At 66.9% G+C, this 16,460-nt stretch overlaps 1 protein-coding gene across 4 annotated transcripts in view; it reads right to left on the bottom strand.

Moving 5' to 3' along the window:
* Positions 1 to 16,460, bottom strand: part of MEGF6 (multiple EGF like domains 6) — an 87,239-nt gene that overhangs the window by 10,472 nt on the left and 60,307 nt on the right. For all 4 annotated transcript variants that reach the window (XR_013448422.1, XR_013448421.1, XM_078073880.1 and 1 more), the window contains exons 6-17: positions 10,457 to 10,582; positions 9,445 to 9,567; positions 8,151 to 8,288; positions 7,666 to 7,803; positions 7,061 to 7,180; positions 5,673 to 5,795; positions 5,016 to 5,192; positions 4,653 to 4,784; positions 3,957 to 4,085; positions 2,547 to 2,675; positions 1,750 to 1,884; positions 1,537 to 1,671 (exon numbers count right to left, since the gene is read on the bottom strand). Coding sequence is in view for 2 of the 4 variants with exons in the window: in XM_078073880.1 (XP_077930006.1) it covers positions 1,537 to 1,671; positions 1,750 to 1,884; positions 2,547 to 2,675; positions 3,957 to 4,085; positions 4,653 to 4,784; positions 5,016 to 5,192; positions 5,673 to 5,795; positions 7,061 to 7,180; positions 7,666 to 7,803; positions 8,151 to 8,288; positions 9,445 to 9,567; positions 10,457 to 10,582 (1,605 nt within the window). In the remaining 2 variants the exon portion in view is untranslated. The remainder of the gene's footprint in view (positions 1 to 1,536; positions 1,672 to 1,749; positions 1,885 to 2,546; positions 2,676 to 3,956; positions 4,086 to 4,652; positions 4,785 to 5,015; positions 5,193 to 5,672; positions 5,796 to 7,060; positions 7,181 to 7,665; positions 7,804 to 8,150; positions 8,289 to 9,444; positions 9,568 to 10,456; positions 10,583 to 16,460) is intronic.

Raw genomic sequence — 16,460 nt, 5'->3', positions numbered from 1 at the left:
CCCTCCTACACTGTCGGTGGGAATGCAAGCTGGTGCAGCCACTCTGGAAAACAGTATGGAGGTTCCTCAAAAAGTTGAAAATAGAGCTTCCATACGATCCAGCAATTGCGCTCCTGGGTATTTACCCCAAAGACACAGATGTAGTGAAAAGAAGGGCCATATGCACCCCAATGTTCATAGCAGCAATGTCCGCAATAGCCAAACTATGGAAAGAGCCCAAATGTCCATCGACAGATAAATGGATAAAGAAGATGTGGTCCGCATATACAATGGAATATTACTCAGCCACGAGAAAGGATGAATACCCAACTTTTACATCAACATGGATGGGACTGGAGAAGATTATGCTAAGTGAAATAAGTTAAGCAGAGAAAGTCAATTATCATATGGTTTCACTCATACGTGGAAGATAAGGAATTGCACAGAGGACATTAGGCTAACGGGCCGCTGCAGAGGGCGGCGGGCAGGATGGACACTTCTCCGGAGAGAGCGCCCGGCTGCCGCGGGCCCGGGGACCGGGTGCACATGTGTGCTCATGTGTCCCAGAGCTCCACTGAGTGTCCGTGGGGGTCTGGGGGAGGCCGAGAGAAGAGTCAGGGGTCTGGGTGGGGAGCCTGTGACTCGCCAGAGCTCGTAGGGACAGAAGAGCAGCAGCTAAAGGGCACCAGACACCACAAAGCCCCTTGGGGTGCACGTCGAGCTGGGGGGTCCAGGCTGGGATCCCAGGACCCCCCACACATCCCTCCTGGACCCCTGGGACCCGAGAGCCCTGCACAAGGTCAGCACTGCAGTCTCCAGGACCACCACCCTGGAGGGACGTAGCCTGGCTGCAGAGGGAGACGCTGACCCCTCGGCTCAGGCTGGGTCCCCAGGGCCCCTTCCTTGTTCCCCAGAGGGGACAGGATAGGGGGAGGTCGAGCCAGCCGGCCCCCAGGCATGCTCACATCAGTCACCCCACAGGCCCGGTGGTCCCCAGCCACCTGGGGCCAGCAGGTGCAGACAGCACACACACCATATGCCATGGGAGGCCCCCAGCTGCCCGCACCCTGTGAGCGGGGCCGGGGTCACCCCAGGACTCAGGCTGCCTGCGGTGTGTAAACACGGGCCCGGGCCTCCAGCCGGGCCCACCACTCTGCACCCATTCCCTCCAGCCCCAGGCCAGGGCAGCCGTGCGGACGGCCTTCGTCATGCGCTGCGCACCACACTGCACCTCCAGCCCAAGACTGCGCTGCCAGTAGCTGCCAAGGTCCCAGAGACTCAGACCCACCAGGACGGAGTGCCAGCCCCCGGATCCCAGCACTCTGAGCATGCTCTAGCTAACAAGTGGGGGGCCGGGGTAGGGAGGGAACAACGTTAGAGGACGCGACCCCTTCCCTGGGCCCGGCCCCGGGCACACAGACCCACTCTCGTCCCAGCAGCCCCGACCGGGGGCACAGGGACAGGCAGACCAGTGCGGAGTCGCCCCTGCGCGACCAGGTGGGGCCAGAGGACCCACACCCCCCCCGACCCTGGGCATCGCTGGGGCCAGCCACTGACCTTGATCACAGTCCTTCCCCTGGTAGCCGGCAGGACACGGCCCCCCACACTGGCCGCTGACGGGGTCACAGGCCACGCCCTGGGGGCAGGTGCACGCCTGTCGGCAGCCGGGCCCAAAGAAGCCCGGCACACACTCTGCAGGGGACGAGGGGAGAGGGGCCTGCAGGCTCAGCCAGCTTGCGGCGCGCCCCGCCCCCGCGCCCCTGCACTCACCGTCCTGACACCGCTCGCCCCTGAAGCCGGCCTTGCAGGAACAGCTGCCATCCCTCCGGTCACAGGTCAGCGTGTTCGGCCGCTCACACAGGCACTCCTCGGAGCAGCCGGGCCCGAAGGCCCACGGCGGACACGCTGCACCCACAGAACCAACAGGGGGCCTGCCTACCTGCAGGGTCCCAGGGTCTCCAGCCCCCTGAGCCGTGCAGAGAGGCACCGCCCACCCCAGCCCCCGGGACCACCGCGCCTGTTTCATAGACGAGACACAGGGTCTCAGCGGGGTCCAGGCACTTGCCCCGGGTCACGCCACTTCCCAGCCAGGCGGCTCTCGGAATCCCGATCTCCCTCCTTTAAATAATCCTTCTACAAAGTACAGTACGGAGCTCCCAGATCAGGTCTGCTCATCGTCACCCACGTTTGCCCACCAGCCCACCAGGGAGGGGTGACCCCTCTGGGGTTCAGGACTCACCCCTGCTGCCAGGAAACTCCAAAAGCCAAGGTGAGCCCTGTGCGCCGGCAGCTTCCAAGGGAGGCCTGCCCCCACCCATGCTGCCGCCGACCCGTTAGCCCAATTGTGGGGCCAGGAGGCAACAGAAGGCTGGGGACCACCCCCCCAGACACCCTGAAGGCCAGCACAGTCCGGAGGACACGGCTCTGGGTCCCTGGAGCCCACTTCCCAGCCGGGGGACCTCGCTGAGCCCTGCGACCCCTCTGCAGATGAACAGTCACCCCCGAGCCGGAGTGAGGGCAGCATGGCCCCCGCCCCCCTGGCCACCGGCTGCGGGCAGGGGACTCACCCAGGTGGCAGAAGCGACCGTAGAGCCCCGGGTCACAGAGGCAGGCCCCGTAGAGGCGGTGGCACCGGCCACGGTTGGCACAGTGACACTTCTTGTGGCAATGTTTGCCGTAGAAGCCCTTGGGGCAGCCTGCGGGAGGCAGGGCCTCTTGAGCGCCCACCCAGACACGCCCCCATGCCCGTGCAGATGCTCCAAGGACCCCCCGTGCCTGGCACAGGAGCCGGGAGTGGCCAGGCCCCGGGGCAGGGCCGGAGGACCTGGGGGCTCCCAGCAGCCTGAGGACTCTGCATCCCAGACAGGGAGGGGCCCGGGGGCAGACAAGGGCACCACGAGGACAGGGCAGACACAGGATGAGCCACGGATATGGCCTTCTGCCCCGGCTGGCCTGTCTCCCCAGCGTCTGTGGTCTGGAGAACGGCCCGGGGCGCAAAGCCAAGCACATTCTCCAGCGTACGCGTGGGACATGCACAAAGACCTCACCCCGATGTCCTGCGTCTGACCCTCATCTACCACATCCTGACTTCCACCGCTCGGTGGTCACCCAGCCCAACCTCTGGCCCTCAGAGAAGGCAGGGCACACGGCCCCAGCCGGCCAGCAGCCCGAGACCAGGCTCAGGGGGCCCGCGGCTAGGAAAGGGCATCTGGATTTCCTTCCCAAAGTGCCTCCCGCGGGCTCGCTCCTGCCCCAGTCCTGTGTCCTGAAGGGCTGCAGGGAGCTAAAGAGTCACCCCGGAATACGTCCCCATCTAATCCCCAGGATCTGGAGGCGAGACCCTCCTGGGTTATCCTAATCCACGACCGTCCTTAAAAGAGAAAGGAGAGGAAAGCCGGACATGTGAGGTCTGACCAGAGGGAGGAGGAGGACAGCCCCGTGGGGCCACCGCCCTGAAGCCCCGGGCACGGGGTCCGGGACTGAAACTGCCCCCTTGATAAGGCAGGAAGTTCTCGGCACATTAGCTACACTGTCTAGCACAAGAGGCAGAATTCTGAAGGTCTGCAGTTTTCAAGGTAAAGCGTCAATCACCTGGGAAACTTATTTACGGGGACCCTCGAATTCCTTCAAAAATGTAGACACTTCACAGTTAGAAAGGACAGTAGTGTTGTCCCATGCAGCCATGGGCCCAGGCAAATCCCACCCGCCACCAAAGAGCTCTACTTGAATGCTTCCAGGGACAGGGAGCTCACTACCTTACGGGGAACCCACTGCAGAAGTGCTATTCTGCCAAGTCTTCACCCTGCGCTACAGCCGGGCCCCAGGACAAGCAAACAGTGAAGCACGCTGTTGCCTTGCCCCTCCCGGCTCCGCGGAAGGCAGGCGGCAAGGAGAAGGCAGGCAGCCCAGCTGAGAGGTTGCGTCCCATCCCCTCCACCCCAGGGACACTCCAGAGTCCCGGGAGGGGCTGCACCCACCGTCCTCACAGAGAGCTCCACCGACGCCCGGGGGGCAGCGGCAGGCGCCCGTCATGGGGTTGCAGGTCCCGCCATTCCGACAGGCGCAGGAGAGGCTGCAGTTCTTCCCGAAGGTGTCCGGAGGGCAAGCTGCAGGCGGGGACGGTGAAGCGCGAGGGTCACCGGCCTGCAGAAGGACTCTGGGCCCAGCAGCCCCTCTAGGGACCCTGGGACACCGTCCCGCGCTGTGAGCCGCCCCGTTCAGAAGCGACGCCCAGAGCAACAGACAGCCGCACCCGAGCCCCCGGCCCGGCCCCACCACACGGCAGACATCACTAATCAGTCGCCACATCCTCTCCCTCTGGACTCCGCACATCCACCTTCTGTGCAGGGCAGAGCCCTGGAGACCGACCGGCACCGTGGGCCTGGCCCGGGGTCACTGCACGGGGCTGGGAGAGCAGGTCTCAAAGGCACTCCAGCTACCGGCCTGCCCGCTGAGTGGCCTGGGTCGTGGCTGCTCTCACCCAGGATGGGGACATGACTGGCCTGCCCACCAGCTACTCTTCGTCGGACCGCCTTCGCTGCCTTAGCTGCTGGCCTGCCTGCCCTGGACCATCGCGAGGGGCAGACGCCAGGCGCTGCCAGTCCCCGGGGCCCCTGCCCAGGGAGGCTGCCTGCAGGTCCCAGGGCTCACACCACCCAGCCCCGCGGCCTCACCCTCATCGCAGATGAGGCCGGTCCAGCCCTCGGGGCAGTCACAGCCGTCCAGGCTCGGGAGGCAGGTCCCCCCATTCCGACAGTCGTCACACGTGAGGCTGCAGTCCTGGCCAAAGGAGGCGTCCAGGCAGACTGGGGGCAGACAGGGGCAGCGGGCGGTGGACGTCAGGGCCCACCTGGTCCAGCCAGGCTCAGCCCCACCTGTGCTGTGCAAACCCAGCACCTTCTCTGAGCCTTGGTCAAACAAGACTGCTACCAGGCTCTTCCTCAAGCTCAAGACCACAGCGGGCCAGCGGCCGGGCCGAGGGGGCACTGGCCGTGGTCCCCGGGAGCAGAAGCCCCATGGCTGGGCCCGCCTCTCACCAAACTTCTCCATCAGCGTGTGCTCCCCCCGGGCCTCCGCCGCCGCCTCCTCCTCCTGGACCCCGATATAGTCGTCTTGGAAGAGGTGAGGCAGTTCGTCCTGGAGCACCGCGACATGTGGGAGGGGCCGCACAAAGGGCAGCTGGCCATCCAGGTCCACCTCGGGGATCTCCAGGGCTGGGTGGGGGCACAAAGGCCCCTGAGCCCCTGCCACCCACCTGTCCTCCTTGGTACTGGACCCTCCTGCCCCTTGGTGCCCAGTGCCCAGAGGCGGCTCAGAGCCTGAGCCCCACCCCGTGGGCTCCCACCAGCAGCCCCTGCCGCACCCCTCCTCAGCGTGGTGGCAAGGGGGCATCATCCCAGCTGCACTCCTGACCAAGCATGGGGAGGGGGCAGCTCTCTTCCCCTTGGACGCTGTCCTCTGTCCCTTGTGTCACCCGGGCAGGGCAGGAGCTGGACCACCCAGGACCCCCGGGCAGGACCCTGGCCTGGAGGATGCCCCCACCGACCAGCCCCTCCCCCACCCTGCTGCCCCGGGCTGGCCCACAGCGGGAGGGGGCGCTGAGCTGGGTCCATCCAGCCAGGGAGGGGAGTGCGGGGGCACCAGGAGCAGGTGCCTAGAAGGCGGGGTCCCCGAGGTGAGAGGTGGAGACTCACGGGCACAGCCCCTGCGGTCCTCGTCAAGCCGGAAGCCGGCCTCACACGAGCACTGGAAGGAGCCCGCCAGGTTGGTGCAGTGGTGCTCGCAGCCGCCGCGGCCAGAGGCGCATTCGTCCACGTCTGCAGGCAAACCCGGGGCTGCTGGGGCCTATCCTCTGGGGGTCGGGGACGTGGGGCCCTCCCGCCCCGCCTCCGGCCACTGCACTGAGGCCACGGCCACAGCCGCCGGGGGAGGCCCGCCCCATGGCCATCCTCCTGGGTCCAGCGTCAGAGTGGGAGCAGACACCAGCCCAGGGGAGGCGGGGCCGGGAGCAGCCGGGGGTGCAGGCCCAGGCCTGCTGGGGGGGGCACAGGCAGGTCGCGGGGCCCTGCAGACAGCGGGTGCTCAAGCAAGGCCCTGGGCGCCACCCCCAGGGGCCCCGCAGCGGCCTCCCGCTCGCTGCCGCCCGCCCCCACCCGCCCCCGCCCACCCCCTCACCCCTGCTCACCCTCACACCCACCCGCCCCCGCCCGCCCCCGCCCACCCCCTCACCCCGCCCCCCCACCCCTGCTCACCCTCACACCCACCCGCCCCCGCCTGCCCCCTGATCCCTGCTTACCTTCACCCCCACTCGCCCCCGCCCACCCCCCTCACCCCCGCTCACCCTCACACCCACCCGCCCCCGCCCACCCCCCTCACCCCTGCTCACCCTCACACCCACCCGCCCCCGCCCACCCCCCTCACCCCTGCTCACCCTCACACCCACCCGCCCCCGCCCGCCCCCACCCACCCCCTCACCCCTGCTCACCCTCACACCCACCCGCCCCGCCCACCCCCTCACCCCTGCTCACCCTCACACCCACCCGCCCCTGCCCGCCCCCACCCACCCCCTCGCCCCGTCCCCCCACCCCTGCTCACCCTCACATCCGCTCTCGACCCCGCCCGCCCCCCACCCCTGCTCACCCTCACACCCGCTCGCCCCCGCCCGCCCCACCTCACCCCTGCTCACCCTCGCACCCGCCCGCCCCCACCCACCCCCTCACCCCGTCCCCCCACCCCTGCTCACCCTCACACCCGCTCGCCCCTGCCCACCCCCCTCACCCCTGCTCACCCTCGCACCCGCCCGCCCCCGCCCACCCCCTCGCCCCGTCCCCCCACCCCTGCTCACCCTCAAATCCGCTCTCGACCCCACCCGCCCCCACCCCTGCTCACCCTCACACCCGCTCGCCCCCGCCCGCCCCCCCTCACCCCTGCTCACCCTCACACCCACCCACCCCCGCCCACCCCCTCGCCCCGTCCCCCCACCCCTGCTCACCCTCACATCCGCTCTCGACCCCGCCCGCCCCCCACCCCTGCTCACCCTCACACCCGCTCGCCCCCGCCCGCCCCCCTCACCCCTGCTCACCCTCACACCCGCAGCCGTCGGTGCTGAGCCGGTAGCCGGCGTAGCAGCCACACTCGTACCCGCCGGGGCTGTTGGTGCAAGCCTGCTGGCAGCACGGGGAGGCCGCACAGTCGTCCACGTCTGCGGGGCACAACCGGGGCCCACTGGCACCTGCCCACATGCGTGCCCTCCCTCGCCCACCAATACACGGGCCCCGCATGCGCTCACACGTATCCCACACCGCCCTGGCCCCAGAGACACACAGGACATACGCCAGGGCCCCAGGGCCGCCCCAGCAGCTGTGGGGGCCAGACTGGGCGCTGCAGGTAGTGGGGAGTCCGTCTCGCAGCAGGGTCCCCCTCACGCCCCCCCGGGTTCCAGGTGCTACTCCCAGCAATCGCGACATTAACCCAGTGACTGGGGGGGTCCAATGGGGCCAATGGGGTGTGGGTGCCAGGTGCTCAGCAGGGCCCACCCCCGGCGCAGACCCCGGCGCAGGGCAGAGTGGACAGGACGGAGAGGGGAACCAGAGGGAGCTGCCAAGTCATGGCATCAAGCCGACACGCAGCCCAGGCATGGGGGGCGTGGGGGGCGTGGGGGGCAGCGTGTAGGGTGCCGCTGCACACCGATGCACGTCTTCTGGTCCTCGTCCAGCTCGTAGCCCCGGGGGCAGGTGCAGAGGGGCCCTGCACTTGTGTGGCTGCAGCTGTGCGAGCAACCCCCATTGTTCACCTCACAGCTGTTCACAATCTCCATCTCGATGCCTGCCACGAGACCCAGCAGCAGGGATGCAGGACGGGGTCCGGGTGACCCCCTCCCACAGCCCCCCCGGCCCGGCAGCCAGCCTGCAGCCCCCAGGCCCATGCTCCTGGGAAGTGGGCCGCACCCAGCTCCTGGGCTGGGCAGGCTCTGGAATGTTCTGCCCCCCCCCCGCCCCCTTCACGCACCCGCGCCGCCCCGGGGCCCACCGCAGGCCCCGCACACAGCACTGCCCCCGGCTGGCAGGAAAGCTCTGCCCCTCGGCCGGGCCTCAGCACACCAGCGCCCGTGGAGGCTGGGGAACTGAGTCTCGGCTCCAGGCCCCTCTGCACCCCGGGGTGCCAGTGCTCACCCACTGTCCACTCACGGTAGCATTGCCGGCCGTCAGCGCCCAGCTCGTAGCCAGTGTGGCAGATGCACGTGAAGGACCCACGGGTGTTGAGGCAGCCGTGGGCACACTGGGCCTGGCCTGTGGCGCATTCGTCCACATCTGCACGGGAGAGATGGAGGCGGAGGGCTCTGGGCTGCTGGCCTGGGAGGTGCGGCTCCCCGGGGGGGGCCTCAGTGTGGACGGGTCCCACTGGGGGTCAGGGCTCAGGGCTCAGACCCAGGGCTCTCTCCCCACTTCCTGTTCCAAGGCTCCATGACCGGGGCAGCCCACCGGAGCGTCCACGTTCTCGTCAACGGCACCCGGGGGCAGAACCACGCTCCCTCTCAGGGTGAGGAGGACACAGGTCTGGACCAGCAGCATCGGGCAAGGGGGTCCGTCTCCGAACCCACCTCCCTCAGCTGTGCTGCCCCAGTCCCCGAGCCCGGCCTCGGGCCCGCCGTGGGAGGGGCCTTTCCATGGCCTGCCTCTAGGGGCCCACGGACACCAGGGGCCACCATCGGCCTCTGCACCCACAGCACCGGCCATGAGGCCCAAATCCCGCTGTCCGATCCCCGACACTGCACTTGGCCGCACCCCTGAGGTTCCTCGGATGAAGCTGACCCTCACCCCGTCTCCTGCTGAGCCCACCACAGCCCCCGGCACCCACAGCAGCCAGGGCAACGGCGCCGAAAACACTCCTTCCTGGTGTCGGTGCCGTGGGGGCCCGCACCCTGCGGCCCCGCCTCTCAGACCCCCACCTAGGACGCCTGGGAAACGGCCCCCGCCTGCCCTAGACGCACCCCAACAGTGACGGGGACGTGCAAGACCCCTCCTCAGAGCTGCGTGTACAGGGAGGAAGGGCGCCCCCAGACTCCTGTGATGGGGTAACAAGCACCGCAGACGTGCAGCCCGCACCCCCGAAGCCAAGGACGAAGGCGCGCGTTCTAGAAAGCGGTGCCCCACTGGGATCTGGGACGATTCGAAGTGCGCGTGCTAACAAACAACCCGTAGAAACATCCAGAAGCCGGCCCCAGTGACGTTCCCTTCCTTCTCTTCGTGGCCTCCTCTGTTTCCCCGACGACCACGTACGACTAAGCGGATACAAGAACTACTGAGAAACAAGCTGAGATCTCCCACCTGCTTCTGCAGAAAGGAGACCCGGGCTCCTTGTCCCTCCCCGTGCCCCGCCCAAGGTCGGGTGCAGCGACGGCTGGGGCCCGGGCCCCCCCACAGCCGGCCCCAGGGTGGGGCCGGAGCACGGGGAGGGGCAGCTCACCTTCACAGGACCTGCGGTCGGCCGCCAGCAGGAAGCCCGCGTGGCACTCACAGTGGGCGAGGCCGCGGCGTGCCTGGCACGTGTGCATGCAGCCGCCATTCCGGTCGGCGCACGGGTTTCTCCCTGCGGTCACAGGCCCAGAGGGAAGATGGGGGCTCCAGCAGATCTGGGGTGCCCCAGGCCTCCCGTGAACCCCCCAAGTGCTCTTGTGCCTCTGGGCTCCAGTCTAACGGGCTCAGTGGGGGTCTCCCCTCTCCCAGATGTGGCAGCCCCCAAGACACCCCTGCAAAGACAGAGGGTGCCAGCCTCCCTCCTGAGCCTCCTCCTACTCAGAGCCAAGGTGCCCTGCAGCCCCCCAGCCCTGCGACCCCATGCCACTCTGCCCCCACTGCTCAGCCCCTCAGGCCCAGCCTCCCTCCTGGCCTGAGACCCATGAGACCAGGTGTGGACGAGTCCTCTCAGTACCTGCCCCATCCCAGCACCCCCCGTTTCCACATCTTGGGGCCCCCGAGCCTGCCCCACCGTCTCCATCAGCAAAGCTCCTCCTTCCATGACAGGAAGCCCCGAGACCCCAGGGCAAGATGCCAGGTGGGGCCCGGCCTGCGTCTCCCACCCAAGGGCCAGAGCCTGGGTCCCACATGCCCACACAAAGCCCAGGGCAGGCGTTAGAACTGAGAGACACGCAGGATGTCCTTCTTTGCCATCCCCCACATGCCCTATCCTGGGCTTCCTGTCCCCAACGGATGCAGGATCCCAGAGCACAGCCTAAGGGGCTTCCTCCCCCACACCCACCGGGGGCCGGATGATGCCCCACCACCTCGGGGCAGCCAAGTTGGCCCTGCCTCCCCTGAGCCCCGCTTCCGGCCCCAGAGGCCAAGCAGGGAGGCGAGCCCAGCCTCAGTCCCAGCAGCTGCCCTGGGCTCAGGCTCCGGGGTCCCTGGGTGGGTCTGGGGAGTCCTGGTGGGGGTCCCAGCCCCCCGTGCCCTCTCCCGAGGGCTGTCGGCACACTCACGGACACAGCGCTTTCCGTCCTCCTGGAGCTGGAACTCGGGGCGGCACTGGCAGCAGTGCTGGGTCACTGTGAGCTGGACACACTCGTGCTGGCAGCCCCCGTTGCCCACGGCACAGGAGGTTATGGCTGGGGACACAGACAGGAGCTGTGCACGTAGCTCAGGACGACGACCCAGCCAAGGGGCCTACCCTCGTCGGGCTCGGCGCACCTCCCGCAGAAACCGTCCAGGACTCTCTGCGCCCCTCTTCCTTTCCATCTCTGTCCCAGAAGCAGGACTTTGAGAGGGGACACTGTTCCTATGGTGTTCACGGGCCTGGCTTCGCTTCTCGGCCCATACACAGGGTACACGGACCATGACCCGCTTCCTGATCCTTGTCCCCAGCCTGCCTGAGGACCGGGTGTAGACAGGCGCTCCAGAGCCACCCCGCATCACCGAGAGCCAGCGTGTCCGGGGCCCAGAGGCCAGGCAGCCTGGGAGGCTCCCGGAGGAGGCGGCAGGCCAGCCGCGGGCGGAGGGGGCCCAGACATTCCCACTCTCCTGTCAGGCCAGGGCCGGCGTGGGCGTGGGGCTGCCATGGAGGCCACCACGGCCCAGAGGCCTGGCCTCGCTCCTGTTTGTTGGAGCCCCCGGGTGGGTTATGTGGGAGCAGGGGCGGCAGGCCTGGCGGCACTGAGGCCCAGCCACGGCATCCACACACACCAGGCGTGTGGCCATGGGGCTCTGAGGACCCCAGGACCACGCTGATGCTCTTAGCGCCTTTCCAGGCAAGCACGTTTGAAAAATCCAAAACACAGCACTCGTGAGAGCACCCGGTTTCCTCACGTGAGGCGTAGGGTGGGGGAGCCCCTGCCGAGGGCCCCGGCCCTAGTGGGACACGCCCAGACAGGACACGAGGGTGGCAGCGGCGGCTGGGTCTCCTGGCTGCACCTGCCACATGCCCAGCGGAGCGGCAGAGACACGAGGCCTGGGCCCAACCAAGGCCGGCTGCCACATATGCTGTCGCCCAGCCGCAAAGCCCCTTCCCCACCCAGCCACCCCCGAGTCTGCGCTGATCCCCCTGAGGCCCTGCTGACACGCTATGCTTCAGCCAGCTCTGTCACTCAGACGTTTCCGAGCATGACCTAAGCACCGCCCGGTCCTGGGGCTGTTTGTGTTCACGGTCCAACTGCATCCCTGCTGGAGGCTCGGGATGGGGACCAGAGCCCCTCCTGACAGGGTGGGACAGGCACACAGAGGGAGGGTCTTGGAGCCCAGGGCAGGGGAGCCGGCTGGACAGGGAGGAGGACCCAGGAGGCCCAGGGAGCTGTGGCAGAGCTGGCAAGGAGCCTCTCCTGCCAGGCAGAGCCCCCGAGTCGGGCCTGGGGACGATGAGGCACAGGGCCCGCTGCAGCGTGTGGGGGAGAAATCACGGGAGGGGGGGCAGAGGGAACCCGGGCCCCAATCTCCTGCCACTTTGCTGCCCGAGTCCTAACGTTCCAGATGCTCCCAAGCTGTGTGCATGAGGGAGCCAAGCCCAATGTCATCCTGTGCCACGGGTTCCCGGAAAGCTCAACGAGGCAGATCCTTCTCAGGCACTGGGCTGTGCAGCTCGGGGAGGGGCCGGCTTCGGCGTGGCCAGTGCCCAGAGCTGGTGGGGAAGGTTCCAGGCCCCTCGCGTCACTTCAAATCCCGGCCGTGGAATCCACGTCCCAGCCTGGGCGCTCCCGCAAATCAGGACCACGCTCAGACCGGAAGCAAGGCCGAGCGCCCAGCAGAAAATGGGCGATTCTGGGGTGAGTGTTTGTGTCCCTCCAAGATTCACAGGCGCACCCCTAAAACTGAACCCCCAACGTGACTGTGCTCGGAGACAAAGCTTTTGTGGAGAAACTTAAGGTTATATGAGGTCATAAACTTGTGGCCCTGATCCAACAGAATTTACGTCCTTATAAGAAGAGACGCGAGATCTCTGTCTCTCTGTGTCTCTCCCTCCATCCCAGGCCACGGGGAGAAGGGTCACCAGGAAGGGGGCCCCCACCAGGACCCACACCGGCCGGCACCATGATCTGGAACTTCCTGCCTCCAGAGCTGCAAGAAAATAAATTTCTGCTCTTCAAGCCGCCCGGAAGCGGGACTTGTTACAGCGCCTGAGCTAACACACCCTCCCTCCCGGGTGTGCAAATTCCAGGACCCAGGGCTCCAGCCCCGACCGCGCGCGGGTTCTAGGAGCTGGCCTGCAACCCCGCCTTCCGCCAGCAGGGGCCGCCACCACCCAGGGGCCTCCCGGCGAGGCGTCCACTCCCAAAGGCAATGGGGCCCTACCTGAGCTGGAGACAGGACAGTAGAAAACACATGTCCCCGGGTGGGGGGAGCCCTGCCTGTGCCCCAGGGTCTCTGCTCGTGCAGGCACAGGGGCAGCCCCGAGACCCGGGCACGGGTGTGGAGCGGGAGCCCAGGGCCAGGCGCATCCGAGTGCCGTGAGGAAGCAGCAGGTGGACAGTGGACGGCTGACCCTGAGCCGCTCTGCGGGCAAGGCAAAGGGCTGTGCCCTGGCTTCAGCAGGAGGGCAGTGCTGTCAGCAGCACGCCGAGCCCACCAGCCGCCTCTGCTGCAGCCTCCAAACCCAGCCCTGTGGTTTCCGGGCAGGCTCAGGGGTGGCTCTGGTTCCCACTGCCTTCACGCGGTTTGGTAATGACGGTCCTCGGACCGGCTTGGTTTCTAGGTCCCGAGAGCCTCCCACCACGTGCGGTCAAGGCCACCCACACGGTCCTTCCTTCTGGAAAGCCCTCTGTTGGGGACAGGGCCACACGGCAGGGCAGAAGAGGCAACTCCCTCGGGCTCTGCCCGCCTCATCCCTCCAGGCATGGGCTGCCCGCTCCTCTGCCTTGTGCGCGCTGTCCTGTCCCTCACCCTCGGCTGGGGCCCCCGTGCTGCAGGCTCTGCAATGGCCGCCCTCACCCACGTGCCAGGGGCCGGACCAGCCTCATCACAGGCCACACACCCACCAGCCAGGGAGAGACAGCCACGACAGGGCCCCAGGACCCAGGCTGTGCCGACCGCCTGCCCAGCACCGCCCACCTCGGGGTAAAGCAGAGGCATGAACACCCCGCTGCTGTTCGCACAGCCCAGCCGCCCAACCCCATCCCTGGCTCCAACCCTCCCTGCCACACGGCCCCGTCTGCCCTTCCTTCCCCGCTGGGTGTCCGCTGCCCCTGGCCCCCCTGGGCTGGAGGGTGACCATCCCATCACCCCTGGGCGCTGGCTGACTGCACTGCTGGGCCCCTGGGCTTGGGCAAAGCAGAGACGTCCCAGGGGCGTCTCAGGGGTGGGGCCGCCCACGGGGCTGGGAAGGCACACTGCTTTCTCGTAGCTGCAGCCTGCTTCACGGTTTGGGGGGCACTGGGAACATTCTCAGAACTGCACGTGCAGCTTTGCAGGGAGGGGTATGGAGACAAGCCTGGAGATCTCTACCTTCCCGCTGCCTGTGGCTTTGGCACCAGCCCCAGATGCTGGGGCCTCCGGCAGGGCCAGGCGGCCTCCCTCGGGCCTCCCCTCGCTGCCCCCTCACTGGGAGACCCCCGGCCTGGCTGGGAAAGAGACTGCCCTGAGGCCCAGAGAAAGGGAGAGCTGGGGAGCCCCTCCCCCATGCAGTGGGCACCACAGGGCCCATGGGACTCCTAGGAGAGGGAACCAGGGCGGGGGCATCCGGCCACTGGTGAAGGGGGGTGGGGAGTGCATGCTGACAGCAGAATCCTCCCCAAGGGTTGGTGTTGTGGCAGGAGGCGGGGAGAAGTGAGTCCAAAAGGCCATAGGAGCAGAGGCCAAGGGGAGGGGAGGATGGAGAGCCCCCCTCTTCCAAGTGGCTGGCCCAGAGCATCACACGGGACCCTCTACTGGTGCAGCCAGTGATACCGTGGTCCCTATAGGGACCCCCTGGTGCACTGCTTGCCTAAGGGGACATGGAGAAGCATCCATGTTTAAGAGCAGGATCCAGAAGGGACCACGGGGCAGGTGTCCTGCAGGCTCAGAGCGCCCAGCTGCGCAGAGGAGGTGGGTTTCCCAGCACCAAGTGTTAAAGCACCCAGCGGCGGGTCTCTGTGGGTTTATAGGCTGGCGCTCCGCAAGATGTCACAGAAAAGCAAAAATGACCTTCCTAAACATGTCACCTAACCAAAGCACTCCCAGGCCCTACTGCCCCAGGTTGGAAAAGGAAAGAGGCCAGCTCCATGACCAGAGGGTGACAAGCAGGGCAGACTAACGCTGGGCCCTGCTCTTCTCACCCCAGAGGCTGGGGACACACCCAGGAAGGCTCCCTGGCAATGGAGTGCCCCATGATGCCAGGCCACTGCTGCTTCACTGGGGCCCAGGCTAAGTGGGTGGTGCTCAGGGGCCTTGGGCTGATGGCAAAATCCTTCTGGCAAATGCTCATTTTTAAGAATTGAAACCTTTCTGTGTTTTATTTCCACCAGATCTTCTGCAAAGGAGAAAGCTGTGCATTTCCTGTCCTCTCCCTGCCTTGGAGGCAAGTTCCACAAGTGTTTCACGGCCCCCTTGTGTGTCTCAAGGCCCCCTCTCAAGTGTGCCTTTGAGGACTTCCCATATCCCTCAGGGCCCCTTGACTTGGCAACACAGGAACGATGGTCATATCCCGGGGGGGGGGGGGCTCCTTCTCCACCCCCAACCTCCAGCATCTCTGTACTTCTTACTCCCAGCTGCTGGATGGGAGCAGGCGCCTGGGGCTGTTTCCTGCCAGCCTGCAAAGTCCCAGGAGAGCTCCCAGCACCCTCCTCCAGAAGAGGATCCCAGCAGGCCCCAGAGGAGGTTCCCGAGCAGCTGCATTCCAGCTGTGCAGCCAGCCCCGTAGCTGCCCGGGGGGGGGGGGGGGGGGGCGGGGAGGGTGGGCAGGACTCCTATACTAATTCCTCCCATAAGTATCAGCTGCAGCCCTGGGTGATCTGAGCTCAGAAGGCATCCTGGAAACCTCAGACAAGGCCCAGCTCCTCCCCATGTCCTGTACCCTGGGAGCCCCAGAGGAGAGGGGTACAGAGCCCCACGGTTCTCAGTGGCAGGAAGTCCATCCAGCTCCACACCACTCAGAGCCTGAGGAGGGTCCAGCAACGCCCTCCACCAGGCCCCCACCTGGAAGCCGCTCATCCACGACCAAAGATGCTTGGCCACCACTGCGGCTGGGCAGGTCCCCCAGCAACCAAAAGGGGTACATCAGCAACAAGGGCAAACACTTCCCACGCTGCCTGTGAAGAAGCTCCCTGGAGACCCCTGTCCACTCTGGAAGTTTCTCAGCGAAGTCCAGGCCCCTCCAGGAAAGGCAGCTCCCAGTGGACCAAGCCTGACAAACCCGCCCCAACCCCAGACCCCTGTGGGGGACCCAGGCACCGGCCTGCACCCTGGCAAGCTGTCAGCTCCCGGGGATTCCTGGTACAAGAAAGCCACCAAAAAGAGCCAGGTGCGTGCAGGTAACTGGGGCAGAGTGTGCATTTCTCGCTGGGAGCCATAGTCAAAAGAGAGAGAGAGAGAGGCCAAACACCAGCGTTGAGAAAACCACTTGCAGCGATGGGGAGTGGCCAGGAGGTGGGCACCAGCACCGCGAGCCGGAGGCCGCCTGGGGCCTGCCTGGGTGCACGGTGTTGGGGGTGCCGGGCAGAGGGGCCGTGAGGTCCCAGCAGCCTCCTGCCAGGCTGGGTACACCATGCCCAGGAGCCCTGGCATCAGACCCCGAAGAGACCTTTAAATAAGCCAATGCGACAAATCAAGACTTCTGGAGCCTGGAGCACACGGGGGAAGGCTCCTGGGAAGAGCTCCAGTGTAGCGGGGGGTGGGCTGGGGGCCGGGGCAAGGCTGGGGGCACCCCTCCGGAACTTCCCACAGCCAGCAGCTTAAGGCCACTCTCAGAGGCCACAGCCTGTCCCAGGAAGGCGCCCCTCCCTTTGCATGCTGTTCACCCATCACCAGTGGGCCTTCCTGCCATCCAGCACCTCAGGGAAGGTGTCATCGGCAGATGGGGAGACC

Source organism: Halichoerus grypus, chromosome 5 (genome assembly GCF_964656455.1).
Source record: "Halichoerus grypus chromosome 5, mHalGry1.hap1.1, whole genome shotgun sequence".
NCBI classification, from domain to species: Eukaryota; Metazoa; Chordata; class Mammalia; order Carnivora; family Phocidae; genus Halichoerus; species Halichoerus grypus.
Note: the sequence above shows the minus strand (reverse complement) of the source record. Positions and strands in the feature narration are given on the sequence as shown.